General features: G+C 38.0%; 1 protein-coding gene across 1 annotated transcript in view; it reads left to right on the top strand.

The window, feature by feature from the left end:
* LOC105042882 (tripeptidyl-peptidase 2) overlaps nucleotides 1-17318 on the top strand; it is a 95190-nt gene that overhangs the window by 23387 nt on the left and 54485 nt on the right. Inside the window, 7 exon segments of the mRNA XM_010920241.4 lie at nucleotides 5336-5419; nucleotides 5532-5719; nucleotides 7276-7450; nucleotides 7546-7667; nucleotides 7799-7878; nucleotides 8286-8344; nucleotides 14579-14733. Coding sequence (XP_010918543.2) covers nucleotides 5336-5419; nucleotides 5532-5719; nucleotides 7276-7450; nucleotides 7546-7667; nucleotides 7799-7878; nucleotides 8286-8344; nucleotides 14579-14733 — 863 coding nt within the window.

Here is a 17318-nt window from a genome sequence, read left to right as displayed (position 1 = left end):
TTTTTTAAGATGGCCACTAGAGATTGATAAAATGCAACAAAAGATAATTGAGCTTTGGCATGCATGCGATGCGTCCTTGGTCCAAAGAACTTACTTTTTACTGCCCTTCAAAGGTGATCCAACATTTTCCATCAACGTGGGAGTGGAACTCAGGAGAGTATCTTTTCTAAAGAATACTCTCTCAAGGAAATTTTGATAAAACAATAGGTGGAGGTGAACATGCTACTCTCTCATTGAGTGCAAAGAAGCTTAGCAAGAAGCACAAGGACTTGTACGGCAAGAATGTGGGCCTAGTCTGAGTCAAGATTAAAGATTGTTTCGATGTTTGATGGCTTTGTTACACCTACAAGTTGAATGTGGATTATGAAAAATCTACTTGCTTCGGATAATCAATGCTGCAATCGATGATTAGCTCTTCTTTAGGGTAGCTGGGCACTCCTTCACCATCGTCACCGTAGAAGCTAGCTTCAACCATAGCTTGAATTCTGTAGCCGAGTACTTGCAGTTTATTGATAACCCAAACTTCTCCGTCGATGGTGTGTTTGCAACTTTCAACATAGTTGACCTATCACTTTACTATGAAGATCAGGAGGACCAAGAAACCTAGACTCGATGGCGAGTCTTCTCCAATCGAGCAAGCATGATGCCAGAGCACTTAGGACACACATGACGCTGCACAGTTCGTGGGTCCTGTACGAGAACCTAATATGAGTTTTGTCCTGTTAGGAAGGTATGATATTAGTTAATTCTTGGGAGTTTGATTTTTGTAAACTTTTGAGAACTTTTGATGTTATTAGGAAAGATAGCAACTAGGGTTCTTCAAGTTAGAATATGACTTGGAATCCCATATTGGAAAGTTGTAGAAAAGTGTCCCCTGTGTACTACTTATAAATTCCCCCATTAAGTCTCCTCTAGTAATCATACTTGAGATTCTTGAGCAGTGCAAATTCTATTGTGGGAATTATTCTTCCCCTGCCTTCTCTCTATTCTCTCTCTTCTCCCTTTTGGTGGATTCCTAGGATTTGCAAGTGAGTATGTGAGAGTTGTGTCCTTGGGAATGGCCAGTGAAGATGTGTTTTTTAGCCTTGGAAAAGAGTGATCCACCTCTGCGAGTGATCCACCTTTGCTCCTCTTCCATCTATACCCTCCACCCTTGTTAGAGCCTATTGGCTTGCGAGTCACCACTGCCTTTAGGTTCCAATCTCGTGTTGTTCGTGCTATAGTGGGTTTTTTGTGTTCGTGCAGTAGCAGAGTTTCTGCCTCACCACAATCGATTCCGACGAAATATCTTTTCATCTTTCGAATTTTTAGTATAAGCTCAATACCTCCCTGACATCAATCATCTTCATCTCTTGGATGTGGTTGACTCATGGAGGCCAATATGAGGTTGGAGTTGCCAAGGGCGGTGATGTCAGGGGTCGTTCTGAGGGTAGTGTTGAACTTGGATGGATGCTGGCGAGGTAGTTTATGAGGATGAGGTGGGGCGGCTTGATGGACGTTATTGGAGGACATTGATGACCCAAGTGAGGGCCTTGGAGTGAGTTATGGAGATGTAAAGGTGCTTGAGGGTGAGGTAGGGCTGCTAATAATGAGGGCTTGTGAGACAACAGTCTCCTTTGAGTACCTTGGTGATGGCTTAGTTGTAGTTCTTGAGGTTGAGTAGGTTGAGGAGGCCAATGCCAACTTTGATTGTGACAACGGACAAGTAGAAATAGGTGAGGGAGAGGCCAATGTTGGTGGTGATAGTGGTCTTGCTGACACTGCCCTTATTAGAGGTGACCACCACCATGTGGGGGTGTTGTTGGGGAGTTGGGGCTTGCGGCAACGTGGGGCTAGGGTTTGTGGGTGGAGTGCAAGAGAAGGGCGGAGATAGAGGAGGAGCTCGGCTAGGTGTTCAGAAGAGGTGGCGAACCAAGGAACCTAGCCATCTCATTCCTAATTCCCAAATGAATCAAGTGAACACTTGAATCTGGTTCACTTATCACTGATGGGCTAGGCTATGTGGCACATGTATAGTATCATATAAATTAGTGTTTGACTTTCGGACCCAAACCTGAGTTTGGCTCGTTTAATAGATGGGCTTATATTTCAGGCCCGACCTAGTTGGATGGGCTTAAAATCTAGGTCTAGGCTCGTCTGAAAGGTTTTGGGCTTGAGTGGGCCTAGCAAGCCGTCCGGTTTGTGATCAAGTCTATATGAAAGCAATAAATCTTTGCTATCAAAAACTTTAAAGAATTTACAAACAATTATGAAATAGAGAGATTTCATTATACATATTTGTGTAGTCTATATCGTTTTTCTTGGGTTTTTAAAAGCAAAAACAACACCAATTGTGCCCCTAGTTGCAACATCATTTCCAGTAGGATCTTTTGTGAAAGAATGAAGTGCATAGAATTCAGCTACCATTTTGTTTGGATGCAGCTATATATTAGATTAGCATTTTAGATGGATGATTTCATACTTGAAGCTCTTTGTGCTACCTATCCAAATTATGTTCTCCAAACTGGGCAAGGAATTGTGTTGATTCACTATATCCATCACAATATAATTTTTAGATATGATTTTTGGCTACAATGTGTTATTATTTTTTGACTACATGGAGATATGTTATGAGCCCCAAAATCAAGGTTCCACTACTAGTACTTAAGGTTCATCGAACCGCATCGAACTGGACTGTTCGGGGCATGCTGAACCATACTGGCGGCTAAGCGATGTGGTTCAGATGTTCGATTTAGAATGCCGACAAAGATGGAGTGAGGGAGAAGGAAAGAGAGGAAAAGAGAGAGGAGGGGAGGGAAGGAAAAGGAAAGGTCGGCAAAGTGGCCCGCCGAGGCCTTCGGGGTTCTTGGTCCTTCGTGAGAGAAAATGTGAGAAGAGAGAGAGAGATAGAGAGAGGGGAAAGGAGAGAAGAGGAGGGAGCGGAAGTCGGCTTCACTATGCATCGTGTTTTTTTAAAAACACGACAAAATAGGGGTGAACCCCTGTTTCGAACCTGCAGCGGCCCACAGGGCCATTTTGGGCAATCCGACGGCCATGTCGGCCACCCGGCAGCCCTTCGACGGCCTCCCCACTGCCTTCTAGTCCCTCTTCTCTCTTTTCCTCTCTCTTTTCTCGCATTTTCTCTTACGGAGGACTACGGAGCTTGGGAGGCCTTGGCGGCCATCCAATGGCCTCCACGGCCTCCGGTGGCTATTGCTGGTATCTCTGTCGGCCTCCCTTTCCTCCCCTCCCTCTCCCTCTCTTTTTCTCCCCAGTTCACCCTCGTTTCCAGATCAGTTAGGGCTTGATATGATCCAGCATGGGGGCATATCGACTTGGATTGCTGGCTGGCTGGCATGGGGTCCGATTCTGAGTCGGTGATCCTTGCTAGTACCTGTACCGGTCCTATGTTGGTACAATATTGGTATAGGTCAGTTTGGCGTATTGATACTTGATATAGGGGCTTGATTAGCCCCTTCAAATTTGTTTCTGCTACTTCTGCCTTTGTCTTGTTTCTTTCTTGTTTTTCTCTTTGGATCCACATCTTGTTAGGGATTTGCTGGCTGACTGCCAAATAGCAGCTAAATGATTATGCTAAAATGTCCCATCTGTTATGGAAAGTTTGATCTCCATCTGAGCATCAACATTGAGATCTTGAATTAGCTGGAGGGCTCTTGTTTCTCATGTAAGCAGCTGTATTGTTTTTCGAGTGTTTAAATTGGGAACCTTCCAACAGTTCATCTAACGTTAGTTTGATTTGACATCTTCTAGGAATTGAAACAGTGTGTTCAATATATGTTGTGAATTTATCCCAAAAGACACATGCTGGGTTTGTCAATTAGTAGTGGGATTTTGGAAGCCAAGGACAATTACATTACTGCAAATATTAGTGTGAAATTTTTCAGTGACCAAGGATTAGTTCTTACAGAGAAGATATCAATGCTTTCATTACAAAGCAAAGTTTTAAAAACAATCATCAGCCTGTAATGATTACGGGTTGATATTGTAGGATATTGCGGTATGGTCCTGTATTGACATGTGGTTTGTCTGGCATGGCTGACACTGTATCAATATAGGTTGGTATGGGGTCCATATGGGCAGGTACTGGCAATATGTACTGGTACAAATACAATACTGCAGTACCTTAATCCTTGTTAGGAAGCTTGTTTACCTTATAATGACTTGACCAAATTCTCCTTTGAAGTGAGTAATCAAATAAATTTCCCTTTGCTGCTGTTCGCTACCATGTACAGTTCTAAAAATCTTGTACCACACGGAGGTTTTTGTATGCAACTGTACTTGTATTGATAGTAAGAGCTATTCCTATGCTTAGTGGCTTGCACTTGCATTAATAGGTGATCTATGGTAAACTAGTTTTCTTGGCAGCATTCTTGACATGTATTGAACCAAAATATTGAATGTTGTGGCAATGCCAAGTGCAAAAGAGAAATGCAGTTGGATAGTCCATATCTTTTGATAGTTGACTTGGTGAAGATCTTCATGAGGAAAATGAGCTTTGTAATTAGTGAAACAATGGAAATGCCTTGCATTGTCAAACTGCAGCTTCATTGCCAATAATGCCATTTATGAGGACAAAAAATATTTCTTAAGCATGAGACATTGATTTGGTTATTAATTATCCTTATTTGTGACTTCTTTTCTTCGTCATTTTATGCTTCTTTGTCTTCCCTTTCTGATTTTTTTTTTTTTTAATTTCTGACATTTGATTTAGAGATCTAAATCCCATAAAGGTTGAGGCCAAATTTAGAGATCTATAGAGGTTGTTTGCTGACTTTAATTCCTTAGTTGAGAGAAAATTTGTCAACTCAATGCAAATTGTTGCTCTTCTGTGTAAGTGACAGCTACATAACTTCGTCAGTGATGATGTAGTCAGAATTAATTCTGCTATAAGGGTGTCATCTAGTGTAGTTGGTAAAATCATTGGGAATTGGTATAAATGACCTGGATTTGAGTCCTGCCCTCGCTTAGTTTTCTGCTGGGTTTCCTGTAATCCTAGTTCCTGCTACATTTTGCCAGTAAACTAAAGGACTCTCACTGTGAAATGGATCTTCTGGTATGTGCAGTTTATAATAAGTTCCTGCTGAATTTTACATTATCCTCTATGGCATAGATCAAAAGACATGTAATTAGATATAGTTTTCCCCCTCAGGTTACATTCATTCCAGAGAATCTATCTTAATTTCTTTCTTTTTTTTGCAATAAGTTAACTGGGTTGATATACAATTTTGATGAGTGCAACTTACAAGCACTATAATTAGTTCCTTTCTGTTTCTATGTTATTATGTTCTTGTTAAAATCTTATCTTTTGTGGAAACTATTTATGTGATACTTGCAGCACAAATGTGATCTAATCAACATGAGTTATGGCGAGCCTACATTGTTGCCTGATTATGGATGTTTTGTTGACCTTGTTAATGAGGTAGTGCTTTCCTAATATGCAACCTTTTACTTTGTTGATGATTTTCACAACTTTTTTATTCTTTTAAGTTTTGTGAAAGCTGCACTGCGTATACGATCAATTGTATCTACAGGTTGTAGACAAGCACCGCCTGATTTTTATTAGCAGTGCTGGAAACAGTGGACCAGCATTAAATACTGTGGGTGCACCTGGTGGTACAACTTCAAGCATAATAGGTGTTGGTGCCTATGTCTCCCCTGCCATGGCTGCCGGAGCTCATTGTGTGGTTGAGGCTCCATCTGAGGGGATGGAATATACATGGTAAACTCAAGTTTGACAATGTTTTTTGTTGCTATTAGAAAAATATTATTCATTATATCTGAGGGGATGGAATATACTCAAGTTGACAATGTTTGTTGTTGCCATTAGAAAAATGTCGTTCATTATATCTGTGAATCTCACTTTGGAATTTATCATGGGTATACTACTAGATTTTACATATTGATAGTTATTAATTGGTATTAAGTTCTATGGGCATATTCACTTTTACCATTTCTTTTTATTGTATCTACATTTGAAATTTGTTGGAACTCATATTCCAAAATATTCTCTTGAGGATATTCATGTAATAAAATCAACCTGCATTAAATTTTATTTATAGGTGCATGTTACATTGCACCAACTTCCATATTTATCATTGTTTGTAAATTATAGTTTGTCCATTTGTTGATTCTTTTCAATTTACATGCACTGTTTTCTGTTTGGGTTGATCCTTCAGAAAATTTTTATTGAAATGTAATACTTCTCAAAACCTATTTCCTTAATATTTATATTGAAATTATAGTTCGTTCCATTTGTGGACCTTGGTATGCGTTTCTTGTACCAGGGATTTAGTTCACTACCAGTGTGGTATGATATGCCTGGTATAGGGCAGTATGCATTGCTACGGCAAACCTTGGATAAAAGGGCTTATTCTGCAATTTTCGCTTTAAATCTTTTGTCACATTCAAGTGTGCAATCAAAAATATTCATTCTGCAATTTTTGCTTTTTAGTTCAGTAGTGGTGTTATTCTGCTGTATTGATCAATCAAATTTATTATATTCTTACTTGATGTACATGCTTTGACGAACTGTCCATCATGCATTTTAAGAACATAATAAATCTGATTGAATAATACAGCAGAATAACACCACTGCTGAACTAAAAAACGAAAATTACAGAATGAATATTTTCAATTGTGCCAACTTGTTTGCCAAATATAGTTAGTCAATTTGTTGATTCTGTTCTATTTACATGCACCATTTATCTGTTTAGATTGATCCTTCAGAAAATTTATGTTGAAATGTTTACTTCTCAAAATCTATTTCCTTAATATTTATATTGAAAATATAGTTTGTCCATTTTTGAACCTTGGTGTGTGCTTCTTGTACCGAGTATTAGTTTGGTACTGGTATGGTATGGTGTGCCTGGTACAAGGCAATATGCATTGCTACAGCAAACCTTGGATTGAAGGGCTTATTTTGCAATTGTCACTTGATATCTTCTATCACATGCAAGTGCACAACTGAAAATATTCATTCTGCAATTATCCCTTTTTAGTTCAGTAGTGGTTTTATTCTGCTATATTGATCAATCACATTTAATATGTTCTTAGAATGCATGTTGAAAAGTTGGTCCAAGCATGTAGGTCAAGTAAGATAAGTAAATCTAATTACCTATCAATGTTACTTAGAGAATTTTTTATGGAATTTTCTGTTCATGGTTTCTCAAAGACATGCAGACAAATGCACTTGCTATCTTATTTGTTATTTGCTTTTGGTTTTTTGCTTGTTCTGATCTGTAAATAACATTGGAATATATACTTGAAATTTTACAGGTCTAGCCGAGGCCCAACGGTTGATGGGGATCTTGGTGTCTGTATAAGTGCTCCGGGTGGAGCAGTGGCTCCTGTACCGACATGGACCCTGCAGCGACGCATGCTTATGAATGGAACTTCTATGGCATCTCCATCTGCATGTGGGGGAGTTGCTCTACTTATTAGTGCTATGAAGGTGTGTATCAGTTGTTTGGGCAATGAGATCTGGTTGCTTTTGTGGATCAGCATTGAAAAAAAAAAAGGTGTGTGCATTTAACCTCATCTTTACAGGCTGAAGGAATTCCAGTAAGTCCATACACTGTGCGTAAGGCATTGGAGAACACAACAACCCCTATAGGTGATACACCTGAAGACAAACTAACTACAGGCCAGGGGCTTTTGCAAGTTGATAGGTTGGTTTAGCTATTCCTGCCTTGGTTCCTTCTTCCAGTACATGACTGTGGCCTGTGTGTTCAAACATAGTACAATTTATCCAGAGTTCCATTAATTCTTAAGAGTCACTGCTGCATTGATTGCATGACAGGGCACATGAATATGTTCAGAAGTCGAGGAATTTCCCATCTGTTTGCTATAGAATTACAATTAATCAGGCTGGGAAATCAAGTGAGTACTCCGCTTATTTATCGTACCTAGCCCTTTCTTTAAAAAAGTTTTTAGTGTCATACTTAATGATAGTAATAGAATCAACCTTTTCTTATTTTTGTTTTAAAAACATAGAATAAAACCTCAGTATTCAGTTCTGCAAATTTATTATCTTGTGAACATGGACAACATTTAGATGTGGATATTGTTTGAGACAAGAGAGTCAAAAACTTACACTTTAGTAGATTGGATTGTACTCAGAATTTTGTGTTTATGGCAAACAGATATCCTATCTTTTTTGCCCTTTATGCCATATTTCTCTAGCATTAAACAATTGTATACGGTTGTAATTTTAATATTTCCATTTTATGATATCTAAACAAGAAATCTATTACTGTTTTTCTTATAACATCCTATATGGATTGCAGCTCCTACATTACGTGGGATCTATCTAAGGGGGGCTAATGCTTGTCAACAAACCAGTGAGGTGAGACAATGTTCTCTGTTTTATATTGTTTTTGTTGCTAGTTCAGCAAAAAGTTAGATGCAAAAAAAAAATTTAGATATGAGAAAACCTATCAATAGGGTTTTGGTAAATTAAACTCTATAACTCGCTAAGAAATTGCCCTAGCCATACCATTGGTTGCTTCCTATGTTTGTCCAGCCTGGCCAACCAGTTGACAGCTGAATTAGTTTCATGAGGCACATAAGAGATGTAATGATCTTGGATACTTGCCAATAATCTGCGAACATCCTATAATATGAACTTCAAATCGGCAAGCCATATTGCATACCCTTGAAATTATATCACTGGGAATGGGTGCCAAACCTCAAAACTATTTTCTTTAGCCCACCTTAATTCATCTCTGATTACAAGTAACTTGACAACATGGATACTTCCCTATTACTTTGTCAAAAGTGGCCTTCTTATGTCGTCTCTGTTACTCAACTTTTTCACTTTTAGATCTATCTGAGATTCTGAATCCATCTTAATTCTTAAAGCTAGATGACTCGGGTCGCTTCAGATCCACTTGTTTAGAATGCAATCTGTATCGGAAGACCCTTCTTTTTGAATTAATTTAGATTGTTCCTTTGCTTGAAACAACAGTTTGTAGCTAGTTTTCTCATTTCATTCCTTTTGGCCTAGAATGTTGATCTATCATTCCACTGTCCCATAAACCATAACCTGGCATACTTTGTCTTCTTTCGTGGGACTCATTGGTGATATGCTCAAAAATAACCATAAATCTCTCTTGCAAGGGAACATCCATTGCTCCTAACACCTCATACTTCTTGATCTCCTAAATTAATTCGCCTTTGGGCATCTGAAAAATAAATGCTTCAAGTTTGGTCTTGGGTCGGTATGGTACTGGGAGATTGGGTTGCTCCTATGCTGATATGTGGGAGAGGCCAACATCCCAGTCCTAGATGCCATTTTGCCACTTTTTTTTTAAAATTTTTTCTTCATTTTAACTTTGCTGCTCTTAATGAAATTTACTTGTTTGAAGGTTCTTCATGAGGTCTTTGAGTCGACAATGGGGTTTAAATTCTTCCTCTCTTTTCTGTGTTTTTTCCAATCCGCTCCTTCCTCTATTTCTCAATTTTCTTCTCTCCTATGTTTGAACAATGGGGGACAAGAGAGTGCCCTAATGGGTTTCTTTTTTTTCTTCCTTAAGCGGGATAGCCTGTCCCCTGCAATCAAATATGTTTTTATATAAGAGCTTCAGTCCTCAACTAGATGTGGAAACGTGAATGATAAAACTTGTTTGACATGATAACTGGCAACATCCTAGATATTGATTTCTAGAATTAACATTAATGATGCTCTAGTCTTAACATAATGCATGAGCACACTATTACCATGTAGCTTGTGCATTTGTCCTAGCTTCTAGCCTATGCATAGCCCTTCTTATAGATTGAAGTAGCTGCTCACCAGGGCAATTTGGTGTACTTAGGGTTCAGTGTGCTACAGACTACAGAGAGAACATAAGAATGAAATTTATAGATAGCAGCTGCTATTATTCAACTTAATAGAAGTGAAGGTTAAGAAGAACTTAAGATTCAAGTAGGCTTTACCTGCCAGGTAAAAGTCCCTGCCCATTTGAGCGCCTTATCTGCTTGTAATAATCTGCAAGTATAGTAGCTTTTTTTGGTGTATGGCATATATGATCTTCTCTTAGGTCACACACGTCTTGGCATACAAATTTGCCCATTTAAAGGTGCATTTCCCTATCAATTGCTCTTAGCACCATGTATAAAGTTTCCATTGCCTCGACCACCTTAGTGTATCTATCATATAAGTGTGAGCTCAAGATGACCGTCTCAATTCTATTTTGCTCTTGCTACCCGTTTTAATTGGAATGCATCCACTCATTTGAAGTAAACATTGGCTTGAGACTATCTTCTCAAGGAGGCTATTCAAGGCTAATAATTAGTAGCAAACCAGGCCCCATCAGGACTAAGCGGCTCCCCATATATGACCTCATCAAAGCTAGCACCCCCAGCTATGATTGTAGACATATTTAGATACTGCTTGCCCACTCTCCATGATTGACTTCGCTTGGCGCAAGTCATCCTTCAGCATGAGGTCTTTGCAGTATTCTGCACAAGGAGTCTAGTGCAAATATGGCTCCAACATCAAGTGTGTTGCCTTCTTATACTATAGGCCATTGTTTTTAATAACTTGGAAAATATCTTCTCACTGATCTCCTCAATGCAATCCCTTATAAGATCTATAATCTATTGGAGTCATGAACCTATTAGAAGTGTGGTTTACTTTAAGAGGAAAGCGCCTCTATCACAATAGACCAGGAAATTGATGGTGCTTCTCCTGGTTAGCCCAAACCAGCCATCACATTAGTTTATCCCCATATACATATTGTAAGCCCTTGAATGAATTAATCTGAGCATTGATATCCTTTACGTTTCCATCCAAATATGGGCTGGCATATCTAGGAAGGTGCAGAAGGCTCAATGGTTGTATCAGCCTCTTGCACATCAGTGATCATGGAGCAAAAACAAGTGTCCACCACTGCTAGTTCCGGGATGTGAACAAAGTGGAAATATTTGTTGGTTGTGGTCCTATATCTTTCTAGTCCTTCTTTGCATGATCATTTATTTTGGGCTGCTTGGCTTTTGGATATGGTATGCAACAGAGTGCAACTCGCATATGGTAGGATATCCCTTCTTAGACTTCTTCTCAAAGACGCAGATCGTGGATTTGATAGGACTGGCCTTGACTGTTGGCTTCTTTGTAACTTGACATGCTGCATATAGATTGGCTAGAAAAGCCTCTCGAATCTTTAGTTGCTTCTTCCATTTCATCTAAATTAGACTCGTCATCATTAGAATCGACGATCTTGCAAACACATCTCTTAGCTGACAATAATCTTTCTTAGCCTTTTGAGATCTGGCAGTTTGTTCTGTGCAGTCTGTTTTGCCTCCTCCAAAATTAGCAGGTGGTCCCTCATCATTTGTCAAACCTCTCTAGGCATCCTCTTGCACTTCTGGACCTCCCAATGGCCACCCACGAGGTGCTGCTTCATTCAGGCAATCCACTTCCTTTGTTCTCCATCCCATGATGGTTACATGTCACCGCCCCCATCTTTCCATGATACCATCTGATGATGGGTTCTTTTTGCTTCTTGCTGGGCTCCATCCGGACACAAGATCTGTGTTCCCTGCAATATCAACAAATAGTCAGCTGGTTAGTCTATGATAAGTTGTATCTAAATTGGTTTATCTTGTATTTTTAAATTTGATAGGGTTTTTTTGGGAAAAAAACTAAATAGGTAAGAGTAAAGCACATATCTGCCACATGCACTTCACTGATGCCTTTAAATTACATAAAGTTGTGTTATATTTCGTAAATCTTAATCTTATTTTAATTTTTCCACTTCTAACCAATTCTTAATTAATACTTACAATTAATATGATTATTTTGGATAATTATCGACATTCTTGCTAACAACCGACAATTAGTTTTGAATTCTCTATGCTTATTCAGCATTTTTACTATGTAATCTAGTTTTTATATTAAAATAATTTTTTTAAAAATTAAATGAAATATTACAGAAATTCTAAAAATTATGTTTTCTTTGGGGATTTTGTTTTCTAATATGAATAAAGGCTTTGTATGTCAATTTTAGGCATAAGTTCGTGTACTCTTGAACTTGCCTGAAATTAATCCAGATCCAGCTACAGCTTAGTATCATGTGGGCATTAATAGTTTTTCCTTCAGTAAATTATTTTGGTATTATTTTTAATAATTAATTTATTTTAATTAAGGTTCGTCGTTTCGATACTGGACCTTGTATTGGTAAAATCTTATTATAGTGTTGGTATGTGGTTTAGTATGGTATGGTAGTGTTAATATGGCTATCGGTACAGTATGGTATGTCCCATATCGAGCGGTATGGGGCAGTACAATGAACCATGATTTCAATGGTAATATATTTTTTTGAGAATAGATATGTATTCAATAAATAAAAGACAAGGTTGTATGTTGATCGCCTCCTTGCAACCTATTTAATTTGATGCTAAATGAGATAGTTTGGGCATGATATGCCTTAATGCTAATAATTTTGTGCATGTAAATAGTAAAATAAAAAAGGGATAGTGGATGACCTTATTGGATGTGTGATGTTCTATTGGAAAGGAGGCCGGATCTGTGACCTCCTCTCTTTTTATTCCATCCTCTCTCTATTATCCCGTTCTCTCCTTCCTTTCATTTCTTTTATCCTCTCTCCCATGCCTAAACCAAATGAGACAAAAGAGGGCCGGGAGACATACAGGAGTCCTCAAGCTCTCTTTTATTACGAGCATAGACCTAACCGCCCCGGTTAATTTTGGGTGACCCGGCTAGTGAATTGTTCTATCCTCACCATTATCAACTAGGATGGTTGGGAACATGAGATGTCTCACTTCATGAGGGAATTGGTACTGGGTGCATCTTAACAACTATTCTGTCGTTGGAGATATGACTTATGAGGATGCTCTGAGACATGACTTTGCTAACCTTTTCTTGATTTAGATTTTGTATGACACGATGGTGAACTCCACTCAAAGTCCATAAGTTTTTTATAACTCTCAATCCTCATCACTTGGACTTGGATCATTCAAATTTGGATCTTTCTCATGGCCAAAAGAAAGTGGTTTCAAATAAGTCCATAATTAGTATAAGCTGTTAAACATTTTCTAGTTACTCCAGGCAAATAGGAATAAGCAATCTTCTTGCTAGTACCTTTATTAGCAAGTTTCTTTTGAAGAACTGGTGAAATGGCTGCTAGAAGAAAGCTTTGATGCAAGAAGAGACATTAATTCTAGCTTATGGTAAAACAGAGAAGCAACAAACTCCACCATCAATAAGTTTTAAGCTAAAGAAAAGAAAATGACATTAGTCCATCTCCATGAAGTTTTGCCAAGTGAGTCATCTTAATGAAAGTTGCTCTTAGGTTTACTATGTCTTCAATCTGAGTACAGGTTTAGTCTCTTCTTACTTTAGAGAAACAATAAGAAGCCTCTCCCAGTTAGTCTGGTATCTTTTAGACAGATACCTGCCATCACATGCGACTCTAGCAAGCTCAGGGAACCGGGCAGAGAGGAGAGGGAAGTCATTAACCAAATTGCCAGTCTATATAAAAGTCATTACTCGATTCTTGATACTTAAAGAAATCACAGTTAAATTGTGTTAGTTGTGAGATACGAGTCATCTCTGCAAACCTTGGTACTTGTTCACCATCTGATAGCTTAGATGCCTATGTTAGAGATAATTGCAAGATTATGACGACTAAAAATGATATTTAGAAGTTTCTGAAACCACTCTGGCATTACATTTTGGTTTATATCCATAACCAAACAAGGTGCCCATCATATTGGCCGCGCCTAAATGCTTAACCGTATCTAAGTAGCTGGCACTATTATGTAGTCACCTTTTCAAAAGAAATTTCTCAAGAAAGACCTGGCTAGGTATATCTAGATTGCTGGACAATCAGAATGTAAAAGAACATCTTTCCTTTCAAAGAAATCAAAGTTCTTTTCCTTCTAGTCAATCTTTCATCAATCTTTTTTGTTACCTATCTTCATCTTTCAGAATATGAGTAAGAGGAACTTCCATGTGTCTCATTATAGAACATTTCACTTCTGTTCCACAATTCTGCCAAACCTTTGGCTTTATCCAAGTTCTTACCTGGAAAGATAAATAGAGGCTGTTAAATTATTTTTTTCTATGAATTCCATACTTTGAGTTAAATTGGCTTTTATATGTATGCTCTTCAAGGTCTGTATCTTTGCTTTCTCGAGGAACTTAATATGTTAGTGCATCATAGTTCATAGTATAAATTAAAAGTTGTGAGTATTCTTGTCAATGATATATCAAGCTGTTGAAACATGTTTATGTTGCTTGTTTACAGATGTCTCTACATTACTTTCTCTATCCTCCTCCTCATTTCTTATAATACCAAAGAAATGGGGCTGGGTATCTGATAGGCTTAATTTGGTAATAATAGCTCTTAGAACATTGGCAACAATTAGTGACCTGCCCCTTGGATCCTTTTTACTTGAGACAATATGGTATTATAAAGAATCAATAAATTCATGAACTCCAGCTGAAACACTATTTTAAGCATTTGAGGCTAGGCTGCTACTTGTAACATGTACTTTTCATCTTGTATTTCTATTGTTTCTATGTTCGGAAAAAATCATAACTTCTTGTTTCTTATAGTGGACTGTTCAAGTTAACCCAAAGTTCCATGATGATGCTAATAATTTGGAGCAATTGGTTCCATTTGAGGAGTGTATACAATTGCATTCAAGTGAGAAAATTGTTGTTCGAGCTCCCGAATATCTCTTGCTGACACATAACGGACGAAGTTTCAAGTTAGTATGCTTTGTTTTATTTGGTTCTTTTATGACATAATTGCATATAATTCATATAAATAGAAGGTGATTGGTGGTGGCAACCAAGATTTTAGGTCCTGTCACGACGTCTCGCAGGACATCGGGATGGGGCGCCTCCCATGTGTCGGGACAGTGCTGTCCTGCCAGCATCCTAATGTCCCAGGATATCTTAGGACATCTCCTGTGCCAAGTGATGGGACGGGACGGGATGGCGGCACATCCCGTTCCATGAAAAAACCTGGATAGCCCCATCCCATGGGATTTCAAATCTTGGTGGCAACAAACATTAACTTTTCCTTATGCATGATTACATTCATGTCCATGAAAGAGTGCTCACCTTTGTTCCATGTGTGCTCATCTATCTTTGTGTATATCGGTCTTCATTGATGTTCATCTCTTTGATACAGATTCATACAAGATAATGAGTAGCTTTATAGATTGTACCATACTCTCTAAATTTTGTACCTGACCATCATGAACAACCTATATTTCAAGTCTAGGTCATCAAGAACTCTTCATGATCAATCTTTCTTTATCTGTAAGGATTCAAGAGTCTATTTGTAACAACCTGGAACTTGGCTCTGCCATGTCTCAAGTTTGACTACAATCTCAATCAATCAATGGTGGGATTTGATTTGATTATTGTTTTGCAGAAGCGCATACCAATTTAAGCATTGAGGCATGTAATATGAAATAAATGGCCATTTATTATACAGAGCAGACTAAAATTTTGTCCAATTTATTTTTAGACATAATCTTGGAACCAAATCAGGATTTAGTTCATTCCATTGTCTTATAATGCACAGAATAGTTCATTTTAGAGGCAAATATTACAACCCTCAGCATAGGTACATTGCAAACCTTCTCCTTTACGAATACAGTCACTTATATAGCTGCAAGCCTTAAGATACAAAAAAGGTTGCGACTCTTCCTTCCGTGGCAGTTGCATCACTATGTACACCAACAGCACCAAGCGTGCTCGTAGCCTAATGCCGGTTAGCCTTTTGCTCTGAAATATCATAATGAAATGATGAGCTACACAGCTTAGCAAGTGTCCGGACACAGCAAACGGTATATTTTGAGAAAAATAGAACGATTGGAACAATAAAGGTAAATAGTTACTAAATAATATCTTATAATACATATCAGTAAGTAAACTTATGAATGTAACTTCATTTTTGAAGCACTGGAATGCTTTTTAAAACAATTGGTATCATCAGGATGCATGCTTTTTCATGCAAATTATTGAAAACACTTGTTTAGGGAAACACTGAAATACACTTTTAAGGAAATACTTGAATTACACCAAGATACAGTTAAAAAACACTTGAATACACCGAAACTTTTGAAACATATTATCCTGCTCATCTAAATACAAACTAGTTATTAACCAGCTATTTTTATACCTGCTGGTCATGGGTTCGTGAAACGAACTATCATACCTGCTGATCAGGGGTTCATTGGAACAGTCATATCTGCTGATCTGGAGTTAATTGATCAGTAGAGCCATTGCCCAAGTGTTTACTGGAACCAGCTATTGTACCTGTTGTTCAACTCACTGCATGATGTCTCTGCTAAGAACATGAAGGCCAACAACTTATCCTTTCCTAACTAAGATCACTGCATCGTATCTCCACTCCAAGCATGAAGGCCAACAACTTACCTGGTGCCGTCCAAGGTCACTTATCACAATATGACTGCTCAGAAGTTTTCATTTCAATTCATTACAAATGAAATTTTTCGCTTTTAGGAAATGTAATTGTTAATTAACATGTCCAATGACTTAAGTCAAAAGAAATCTCTTTGATATGTGGACATAAATTTTAATCATGATTACTGAACACTGATAAATTTGGATGTCAAATAGTCATTAAAATGCACATAATTTTCAGAATTCACTTGCACTAAACCATCAGAGAGAAAGAATCAGAAAATTATGAAAACTTTGGTCATATACATATAACAAAGTTGTATAACCTATAAAAACATTCATGTAACCAAGCACAATGGTGAAATTAAAATTAATATGCTGCCTCAACACTAGCTAGAGAATGGGAATAGAAACTTCCGAATCACCATAAATTCAATGCAATCATTTATAAAAAAAGGATGTTGATTATATAAGGATACGTACCCACTCTAGATGATTTATAAAGATTCACAACACACTCTCATTTCTTCTTACTTGAGCCAGATTCACTGTACCGATATCGGACGGCGTGCCGGTCCCGGACCGGTATGGTATGGTACCGGTACCGTACCGTACCGACACATGGTATGCCTGGGCGTACCGGTCCGGTACCGGTACACAATATTTTTTCGATTTTCAATTTTTTTTTTGGATTTTTGAAGTTAATAATTGATAAATACAACTTCAATATGGCATTATATTGCATATTATTGACATATTTGGGTTCAATTTGGAGTTAGATTGCGGTACAAAGACTCTTAATAGCCATAGTTGCAATCGAATCAATTTCATGCAGAAGGAAGTGGGTTTGAAAGATTCAGAACACATCATAAAGCCTCAACCATTTAACTTGATTAAAATTAGGGTGGTAAAA

Source organism: Elaeis guineensis, chromosome 4 (genome assembly GCF_000442705.2).
Source record: "Elaeis guineensis isolate ETL-2024a chromosome 4, EG11, whole genome shotgun sequence".
Classification (NCBI taxonomy): domain Eukaryota; kingdom Viridiplantae; phylum Streptophyta; class Magnoliopsida; order Arecales; family Arecaceae; genus Elaeis; species Elaeis guineensis.
The sequence above is the reverse complement of the archived record's forward strand: the minus strand, read 5'-3'. Positions and strand labels throughout refer to the sequence as shown.